General features: G+C 54.8%; 1 protein-coding gene across 1 annotated transcript in view; it reads left to right on the top strand.

Moving 5' to 3' along the window:
* The window catches only part of NCKAP5L (NCK associated protein 5 like), a 36239-nt gene extending 30788 nt beyond the window's left edge, over positions 1–5451 (top strand). Inside the window, 7 exon segments of the mRNA XM_006091580.3 lie at positions 7–139; positions 142–1090; positions 2590–2749; positions 3021–3102; positions 3426–3734; positions 3811–3953; positions 4562–5451. Of these exon segments, the coding sequence (XP_006091642.2) occupies positions 7–139; positions 142–1090; positions 2590–2749; positions 3021–3102; positions 3426–3734; positions 3811–3953; positions 4562–4777 (1992 nt within the window). The 3' untranslated portion in view covers positions 4778–5451.
* Positions 5452–10514: the final 5063 nt, after the last annotated feature.

Here is a 10514-nt window from a genome sequence, read left to right as displayed (position 1 = left end):
GGGAAGCTGAAGACTGGTCCCGAGGGGTCCCAGGGCCCAGAAAAAAACGGGGTGCCAGCCAGGCTTGGCACCGAGAAGGCGCGGGGAGCAGGGAGGTCTGGGGAGAGTACTGGAGACCTGGCACTCTCCATCCCCAGGCCCCTGAGCAGCCAGAAGCCAAGGGGGCCCTGCGGGGGGCAGTGGCCTTGGGCACGAGCAGCCTAAAGCAACAGGAACCTGGGCTCCTGGGGGACCCTGGGGCCCGAGTCTACTCCTCCCACTCCATGGGGGCCCGGGTGGACCTGGAGCCTGTCTCGCCGAGGAGCTGCCTCACCAAAGTGGAGCTGGCCAAGAGCCGGCTGGCAGGGGCCCTGTGTCCCCAGGTACCCCGCACCCCTGCCAAAGTACCAACCTCAGCCCCCAGCCTGGGCAAGCCCAGTAAGAGCCCCCACGGCAGCCCGACAAAGCTACCTTCCAAGTCACCTACCAAGGTGGTGCCCCGACCTGTGGCCCTGCCAGCCACCAAGGAGCCCCCCAAGCCTGACAAGGGGAAGGGCCCACCATGGACAGACTGTGGTAGCACCATGGCTCAGCCCACACCCTCAGCACCTGGCCCGGCTGACCCAAGCCAGGGTCCTGAGGGGCGTGCCCTACACTCGGCCATTGAGGAGAAGGTGATGAAGGGCATCGAGGAGAATGTACTGCGGCTCCAGGGTCAGGAGCGGGCACCAGGCACCGAGGCTAAGCACCGAAACACTAGCAGCATCGCCAGCTGGTTTGGCCTTAAGAAGAGCAAGCTGCCAGCACTAAACCGCCGCACAGAGGCCACCAAGAGCAAGGAAGGGGCCAGCGGGGGCTCCCCGCTCCGGAAGGAGGTAAAGGTAGAAACCCGGAAGCTGGAGGCAGAGAGCCTCAACATCTCCAAGCTGATGGCTAAGGCAGAGGATTTGCGCCGGGCGCTGGAGGAGGAGAAGGCCTACCTGAGCAGCAGGGCCCGGCCGCGGCCCGGGGGACCAGCACCAGGGCCCACTGCAGGGCTGGGGCAGGTCCAGGGCCAGCTGGCTGGCATGTACCAGGGCGCGGACACCTTCATGCAGCAGCTGCTCAACAGGTGAGGGCCTGGGACCAGTCGCAGGTGCTTGGTGACTGAGGACCCTTGTCTCTCCACGGGTACAGCAGAGACTGGCTGGGAACGCTTGGCCTGGGAGCTTAGGCTTCGCAGAGGTCAGAAGGGGTCAGAGATCAAGCAAAATGCTACCAAAATATTGGGGGGTTAGCGGCCTGACCAAGAGGAAAGATGGGGTGTTTGTTCCCCAGTTCCCCGCCTCTCTGGCTGATATCAGGCTTGCTGAGACCCAGTTTCTCATTTGGGAAGAGGGAACAGTCCACACTTTCCTGGGTCATCTCCGGTGTCGGGTGAGGCAGCCAACCTAAATGCCTGCACACAGCAGTCAAAGAGATGCTAGTTCCTGGCCATGGCCTGATGAAGTCTCACTCTGGGGTTTCCCATTCTATAGAACAGGGGTGGTGAACATCCAGCCCAAGGGCTGTATAAGGCCCATGAAATCATTTGGCCTGGCCCTGCCAAGGCATTAAGGGTGAGTTAATTAAATGTTTGACCAAATATAGCAGGATAATTTGTTGTTGTCAATCCTTACCCAGGGATATTTTCCCATTGATTTTTAGAGAGAATGGAAGGGAGGGGGAGAGGCAGAGAGAGAAATATCGATGTGAGAGAGACATCGATTTGTGCCTCATGTAGGGCCGGGGATCAAGCCTGCAACCAAGGCACATGCCCTTGACCAGAATTGAACTGGGACTCTTCAGTTCTATCCACTGAGCCAAACTGGCTAGAATTTTTCAGTTGATAATTTTGTGTGGCCCGCGAATAATGTTATAAATGTCCAAATGGCTCTTGGCAGAAAAAGGGTACCCCACTCCTGCTATAGAACAAAGGGGGGTCTCCTTCCCATCTTGTCCTTTGGCATCTGCCGCAGACCCAGCAATGGGAGCTGTGGTTTACAGAGTGGCCTCCCACGCTTGGGGTTGCTCTCTCTGGGCCAGGTTAAGGCAGAATGTCTGCAGGAATTGGGCCCCAGGTCTGGTGTGATTTGGACAGCAAATTCAGCTGGGCCAGGCTGGGTGTGTTGTGTGGGCCAGGATGTGACCAGGTTTGCCATTTATCTGACAACATTGTAGCGTGGTCTCTAACCTTGACTCTGGGTAATTTTGGGAGAGTTCTCCCATCTTCCCAGCCCCTGCTATCCCTCTGGGGTTCCTCTAGGGCAGTGGTCGGCAAACTGCGGCCCCTTGAGTGTGGCTCTTCCACAAAATACCACGTGCGGGCGCGCACATACAGTGCGATTGAAACTTCATGGCCACACTCAAGGGGCCAAAGAGCCACATGTGGCTCGCGAGCCGCAGTCTGCCGACCACTGCTCTAGGGTCTCTGCCAGTTCCCTTGTCAGAAGGGATTGTTGTGGGCAACCACCAGGGATATGTCCCCTTCCCCAGGGATGGGGGCCGGGGGGGTGGTGTCTCACTAGACTAGACCCACACCATTGGTGGGAGCAAGGCCTCCCTCATCTCCTTCTGCACTGTTGCCCCTAGGGTGGATGGCAAGGAGCTGCCACCCAAGAGCTGGAGGGAGCCCAAACCCGAGTATGGTGACTTCCAGCCAGTGTCCTCTGACCCCAAGAACCCCTGGCCAGCCTGTGGGCCCCGAAATGGCCTGGTGGGCCCTCTTCAGAGCTGCGGGAAACCTGGGAAGGTAAGTTCTTGGGACGAGGGCTGGGTGGAGGGCTGGGCTCTTGGTCCTGTCAGACCTCTTAACCCTGGAGGGCTCCCCTCCCTGAGGCCTGGAAGCTGCTGAATGCATTTCGGGTGGGGGGTGGGAGGTGCTGGGAAGGGGAGAGGACCTCCTGAGGGCTGGAAGGCTTTGGGCACTCTCAGATCCATACTTCAGGGGTGCTAATGATGCGGCTAGGAGAGGGGTTTGGGGTAGGGGACGAATGTGCTCAGAGGTCTCCTGTTGCCCACAGCCAAGCAGCGAGCCAGGACGGCGGGAAGAGATGCCTTCAGAGGTCAGCCTGGCCGAGCCAGTGCCCACCTCACACTTCACAGGTCAGTAGATCAAGGGCCAAGAATAGGACTTTACCCCTTCCTGTCACTGCAGCAGATGCCAGGCCCTGAGTGCCATATTGGTACCAATCACCAGGCGGGCCCTGGGGCTGCACAGAAATATCACTTCTTACACTCAGGGTACCTGCCACCCTTCTCCAAACCTCGGGAAGGTGGGACAGGGTAGGCAGGGACCACCTAGCCTGTTGGGCCTGGGGGGGCCTGGACCAGGGGTGGAGCCTAGGTTGGGGCAGGAAGCTGGAAGAAGGCAGAGTGGATGAGCCACCTGCAGCCTCACATTCATGACTTACCCTCCCCTCCCCCAGCCTGTGGCTCCTTGACTCGAACCCTGGACAGTGGCATTGGGACCTTCCCGCCCCCAGACCATGGCAGCAGTGGGACTCCCAGCAAGAATCCTCCCAAGACCAAGCCACCACGGCTGGAGCCCCCACCGGGGGGGCCCCCAGCACGGCCACCACCCCTTACCAAAGTCCCCCGCCGCGCCCACACGCTGGAGCGTGAGGTGCCAGGCATCGAGGAGCTGCTGGTGAGCGGGCGGCACCCCAGCATGCCGGCCTTCCCCGCACTGCTCACTGCTGCTCCCGGCCACCGGGGCCATCAGACCTGCCCTGACGGTGAGTGTCTGCACAGGTGGGTGGGCTGTCCCTGTACTCCACCCACCACCACCTCCTTCCCCTTGTCACCACATAGATCCCTGTGAAGACCCAGGACCTCTCCCTCCTGTCCAGCTGGCCAAAAACTGGACCTTCCCCAATGCCAGGGCAGCCGGTGGCTCCACTGACCCTTTCCTGTGCCCACCCCGACAATTGGAGGGGCTGCCCAGGACCCCCATGGTGAGCATGGTGGGAGGGGAAAGGGCATAAGACTGGCGGGCAGGGGGGTAAGGGAGAGACCAGTGTTTCCTGTGAGGTACAGCCCTTCCTGGAGGAGGACGGAGTGGAGAGCCCCTTGGGTGCCCTTCTGAGCAGCCCACCCACCTCCCTTTTTTTTTTTTTAATACGTTTTTATTGATTTCAGAGAGAAAAGGGAAAGGGGGGGAGAGAGAGAGAGAGAGAGAGAGAGAGAGAGAGAGACGTCAGTGATGAAAAAAACCATTGATCAGCTGCCTCCTGCCCCCTTCATGGGATCGAGCCCGCAACCTGAGCACATGCCCTGACCAGGAATCGAACTGTGACCTCCTGGTTTATGGGTTTACACTCAACCACTGAGCCACACTGGCCAGGCCCCATCTCTCTTCTTACACCTCTCCGGAAAGGGTTTCTGTCCTTCCACAGAACCGTGGTAGGGCTGTGCTCAGTCATGCCTCCAGCCAGCTTCCTCTGCGGGCACCCTCCGTGGTGGGCCCCGTCTGCAGAGCCCCCATGCCCGGGGCAGAGCCCAGGCTTTCAGGCAGGGCCAGGGGGTGAGAGAGCTTCCTCCTGAGCCTCCCTTCCTTTCCCAGGCCCTGCCTGTGGACCGGAAGCGGAGCCTGGAGCGCAGCCGCCCAGCCACTGCCACGCCCCCGGGCCCGGCGTTTGGGGGTAGCCGCACTCCCAGCACATCGGACATGGGTGAGGAAGGCAGAGTGGCCAGTGGGGGCCCCCCAGGGCTGGAGACCTCCGAGTCTCTCAGCGACTCGCTCTACGACTCGCTCTCCTCCTGTGGGAGTCAGGGCTGAGGAGCTGCACCTCGGCCCCTCTCAGACACAGCCTGGACTGGCTCTCCTCGGGCCCAGCCCCCTCGGGGCCCTGCGGCTCCTCCCTGCAGGGACCAAAGAGGCAGATGGACCAGAAGGCGAAGGGGGCGCCTGGCACCCCCCCTGCCCTCCGCTGCTGTGGAGGAGATGACCACTCTCAGCTCAGGGAGAGACCCCACCTTTGGTCCTTCCTCTCACCCAGAGTCAGGCTCTTCCTCTGAGGGACTGGGTTCCAGGCCGCTGCCCCAGCCCTAGCTCCTACTTCAGGCTGAGCCATCCCGTGGTGCTGGGCTTCCTGCCCGCCGGCTGTGCCATCTCCGCCAACCTGGCCGCTCCCTGCCCCCAGCCCCTACGGGGCCAGCCGGAGGCCCCGCGCTGGTGGAGTTTGGGGGCGAGGGGTCAAGTTGCCTTCTCTCTCATCTGCCCTGGTCCTCCTTGCTGTCTGGATGGTGCTGCCCTCCCCTGTCCCATGTCTTTGGGTCATTTGTCAGTCTTTTTGTTGTTGTTTTTTTATACATTAAAGCACCTGGCCCAATCCCCACTCCCCACCCTCATCCCGCACTGCGGTTAATTTATCTGTCGTTATAAATGCGGCTGCTCTGCTTCCAGCCTCTGCTTCTGCAGTATCCCTAATAAAACATGAAGGCCCCGCTGTACCCCCGACTCAGCTTGTTCTGTGGGAGGACTCAGGGATGGACAAGTGGGTGGAGACTGTGGGCACCAGGGGGAGGGGGTGTGGGTGAGACTGTCTTAGGCGCCCTGTGAAGCAACCCATCTTCCAGGGGATCTGGCTGGGGTCACCTAGAATTGAGGGACTGGGGTCTGCTTAGGCCTGGGTTGGGGAGAGTGCCCTGGTCCAGGGCTTGGGCAGGGTAGCCGTGGGCAGGCACTTAAACCCCGTACACATGAAATGAGGTAGGCCCTCCAAATTCTGAGCTCCAGGGGCTGGAGGGTAAGCAGGGTTAAGTGTCTGTTGTCTCCTGTTACCATAAAGGGAGGCAACTGGATCCCAAACTGTTGCCACCTTCTAATTTTTCCTCAGATCTTGGGCTTTCCCAGATCATGCCTCTGTTCTACCTCATTTCAACCAGCAGTTCCCATGGCTCTCAAATCTCACTTTCGGAAGGGGAGGCCAGGAATGAGGCTGTGCAGAAGGGACTTCCAGGAGTTCTTTCAGACTCCACATGGCATGAGGACAGAGGGTGGTTGCCGCCCTCCAGCTCTTGGATTTCCTGTTGGGCCTGGAGCTGGGCAATGATCTGAAGGTGAACCAGGTGGCATCCAGCTCATCTCACATTGGTCAGCTCCTGCCCACCTGGTTGCGAGGTGCAGGGTGAGTCTTCCGCGCGCCTGCCTGACATAGCCTACACGTGCTGCCTCCTGTGGCATACAGTCTGGAGGCCGCCTGGGCGGTATCATGCTCGGTACTCCTGGCCTGGAGGCTGGGACTCTAGACACTTCGTCGTGGGCATGGGGCCGTCGGAGACATGTGGTGTATTGACACCACAGTTGAGCCAAGGTCAGGGCGTAGTGCTGGGCACGTTCACAACTCAGTTATACTGTGGACACTGTCCTGGGCGCTGACGAGCCCAGGAGGATTGGGAGTGCGGAGGGTGCGGCACCTCCTTTCACACTAGCTCCTTCCAGCGGTCTCTCCAGCCTAATGCTCCAGAGAGAGGGGTAAAAAGAATTCCCCATTAAAGTAAACACCTACCGTATTGCTAGCCCTCTGATCCCTAGCCCCCAGCAGAGCCCAGCTGGGGGAAGCACCGTCATCCTCATTTCACAGATGAGACTTCCAGGCTCAGAAACGCCATGGTTGCCCAAGGCTGAGAAGTGATGGAGCCCTGAGAGAGTAGCTCCTTTTTGGGTGTGTGGCTTTGCTTTCTTCTGGACTTTAATCTCCTCTTCCTTTTCTGGCCTGTGGATCCCTCCTGATGTACCGGGGTGGAGAGCAATGGACTGGAAGTCAAGGGTTTTAGCCACTAAGTCTGGTTTTACGGGGAGAGTTGCCTTCCTTCTCCAGGCCTTGGTTTTCCTTACCTACAGAGGATTAGGAGAGTGAGCCAACCAGCTGGTCCCATTAGCTCTGCTCTTCCTACCCTCTCCCTCAATCTGGCCTCTCTCCTATTTCCCTTAGTTTATGTCATCATTGACGAAATTAATAAGAGTTAGAAAAAGGTCAAGTCAAATGTCTCGGTTTTCTTTTTTTTTTTTTAATATATTTTATTGATTTTTCACAGAGAGGAAGGGAGAGAGACAGGGAGTCAGAAACATCGATGAGAGAGAAACATCGATCAGCCGCCTCCTGCACATCTACGGGGGATGTGCCCGCAACGCAGGCACACGCCCCCGACCGGAATCGAACCCGGGACCCTCCAGTCCGCAGGCCAACGCCCCATCCACTGAGCCAAACCGGCTTCGGCTCGGTTTTCTTTAAATATCAGAATCCTGCACTTGCTAGTGTAGCTCAGTTGGTTGGAGTGGAATCCCATAGACCAGAAGGTGGCGGTGTGATTTCCGGTCAGGGTACATACCTGGGTTGTGGGTTTGATCCTCAGTCGGGGTGCATGTGGGAGGCAGCTGAGCAGTGCCTCCCTCCCTCTCTCTCGCCAATCAATAAAGACATCATCGGGTGAGGATTAAAAATATATATGTTAAAGCCCTAGCCAGTTTGTCTCAGTGGTTAGTGTCGGCTTGCAGACTGAAGGGTCTAGGGTTCAATTCCGATCAAGGGCATGTACCTTGGTTGCAGGCTCAATCCATGCCCCCTCCCACTCCCACCCCCACCCCAAAATCAGGGCACGTGCAGGAGGCAACCAAACTATGTGTCTCTTTCACATCAATGTTTTTCTCTCCTTTTCCCTTCTACTCTCTCTAAAAGTAATGAAAAAAATATCCTCGGTGAGGATTAACTATATATATCAGAATCCCATTTTCTTACTTCCATCTTCTACTTTCAGGTTCCTATCCCACTATGCCTTCTGCTTTTATGGGCTTAAGTATGATATTACAAGCTGCAAATTTCTGCTTCTTGCCAGGCGGGCTCAAAGAAGTCTACATCATCCTTCTCCTAACTTGCTATTTCTTGGTTTTTCATGACCTTTTGACCCTAATGGATTACATCATTGCCTTGTTAGAACAGAATTGTTGGCCTGCAGGATATTTATCCTATTTCCTTTCAGGAAAGAAGGGTCTGACTCTGGATTCCACCTCTTACAAGCTGAGACCAATGGGTGCATCCATGTTTGTGTCACAGGGGTCTGGTCAGTCTGCTACCAGGTTCTGTTCTCCAGGGCTTGTAAATGCAAGGTGCCACCTTGTCCCTGGGGCAGTGTGGGCTGACTGGGAAAATGACTGTCAGTCACCAAAGCAGGGTGGCATCAGCCATATCTGGAGCCAGCTCTTCTCCACTAACTGTTCCAAGGTGGGCAGCTCGTGTTCCTAAGTCCTCCATCATGCTCCTAAGCCATCCTGCAGCCCTCATAACTGTGTGCCCGCCACACAGACCAGATACTCCATCTGAAGTAATTCTGTGGAGGGGGACAGTAATTCTGTGGAGGGGGACACACAGGTGAGATTTCTCCTTGTACTTCAAGGCTGAAAGACCACTTGGTCCTCACTGTGCAGAGCACTGCGTACCTCAGTTTGCAAAGTGTGCTTCCAGGATAAGGTGACCTCAGTGCTTTCTCCATGAACAGTGGGTGAATGTTTGCTTCATCACTCAGGGTGACCCTTTCTTCTGGATTTCCCAGACAGGGAAGCCCAAACTGCCAGCCCCCCTTACTCCCATCCCCCCAAATGACATCAAGGCATCAGCAAAAGACTACAAAAGCTTTCAGGTTCTGCCTCACTGTGAACCCTGCCTTTTATAGGAATGTCCCACAATGTTCATTGAGGTTTCATCTGGGTTGCCAGTGGTTTTTATTTTCTTCTTTACCCCTTTCTAGATTCATATGTTTTGTTTTCTTTTTTAAAAAATATTTTTAATTGATTTTTTAAAGTATTTTTGATTTGAGAGAGAGAGAGAGAGAGAGAGAGAGAGAGAAACATCAATGATAAAGAACCATTGAGCCCTAACCGGTTTGGCTCAGCGGATAGAGCGTCGGCCTGCGGACTCAAGGGTCCCGGGTTCAATTCCGGTCAAGGGCATGTGCCTTGGTTGCGGGCACATCCCCAGTGGGGAGTGTGCAGGAGGCAGCTGATCGATGTTTCTCTCTCATCGATGTTTCTGGCTCTCTATCCCTCTCCCTTCCTCTCTGTAAAAAATCAATAAAATATATTTTTTTTAAAAAATCATTGGCCGAAACCGGTTTGGCTCAGTGGATAGAGCATCGGCCTGTGGACTGAAAGGTCCCAGGTTCGATTCCAGTCAAGGGCATGTACCAGGGTTGCGGGCACATCCCCAGTAGGAGATGTGCAGGAGGCAGCTGATCGATGTTTCTCTCTCATCGATGTTTCTAACTCTCTATCTCTCTCCCTTCCTCTCTGTAAAAAATCAATAAAATATATTTTTTTTAAAAAATCATTGATCGGCTGCCTCCTGCACAGCCCCTACTGGGGATCGGACTCGAAACCCGGGCATGTGCTCTGAAAGGGAATCGAACTGGTGACCTCTTGGTGCATGGGTCATGCCCAAACACTGAGCCATACCAGCCGGGCATCAAATCATTTTTTTAAATACACACACAGCATGTTTATGTCGACCTTTTATTAGACAATGAGATTATTCTGCAGTTATTGACCTGCTTCTTTCAGCACTTAGTATGTCTTGGAGATCTTCCCAAAGCCCATGAAGCTCCATGATCATACACGGTCTTCCGTTGTATGGATTCGCCATGTTTATTTCTTTTGCCAAGACAAACAATGCTGCAGTGGACATTGCATATGTGTCTTTGTCCACTTGTGTATTTGCATAAGAATAATTCCTACAAATGGAATTGCTGGGTCATACAGTATGTTTATTTTAAATGTTTCATAAATATTAACAAGTTGCACTTCATCAACAATGTACAAGAGAGCCCTGGCTGGTGTGGCTCAGCTGGTTGAGTGTTGTCCTGTGCACAGAAGGGTTGCTCTGGGTATGTGCACTGGTTGTGGGCTACATCCCCAGTGCGGGGCGTGCAGGAGGCAGCTGATGGATGTTGCACTCTCACATTGCTGTTTCTTTCTCCCTCTCCCTTCCTTTCTCCCTGAAATCAATAAAAACCCATTTTTTAAAAGACTCTACTATTAAAAAAAATAACAATGTACAAGAGAAACTGTCTTTCACATCATTAAGTATTATCAAAGCTTTTATTTTTAGCCAATTTGGTTGGAGTAAGTGATCGTGTAGTTTGTAGCCCAATGTAGGGACTTTGCTTTTAGCCAGAGTTAATCTGGGGGCCATTAGAGAGGATAAGAATAAAATGTAGAGAGCAAGTATGGAAGCAAACCAGTAAGGAGACCTCTTGGGTAACTGCAACAAGAGATGGTAGTGGCTTGTTCCAGGGTGGAGACACTATAAACAAGATTTGCTAATGTCATGGGCATGAGGAAAGGAGAAGAGTCGAGGACAACTCCAAGCTGTTTGGAGTGACCAGTAGGAAGAAGTTGCCATTAACTGATATGGGGAAATGTTGAACATGTTAAACTTGAGATATCTATTGGACAACATCCAGCGGAAAATATGGAGTAAGCAGTGGTTATAGAAGTCCAGAGTTTAGGAAAGAAACCTGGG

The sequence above is a fragment of the Myotis lucifugus genome, unplaced genomic scaffold (genome assembly GCF_000147115.1).
Source record: "Myotis lucifugus unplaced genomic scaffold, Myoluc2.0 scaffold_91, whole genome shotgun sequence".
NCBI lineage: Eukaryota > Metazoa > Chordata > Mammalia > Chiroptera > Vespertilionidae > Myotis > Myotis lucifugus.
This window is presented reverse-complemented; position numbering and strand designations above follow the sequence as displayed.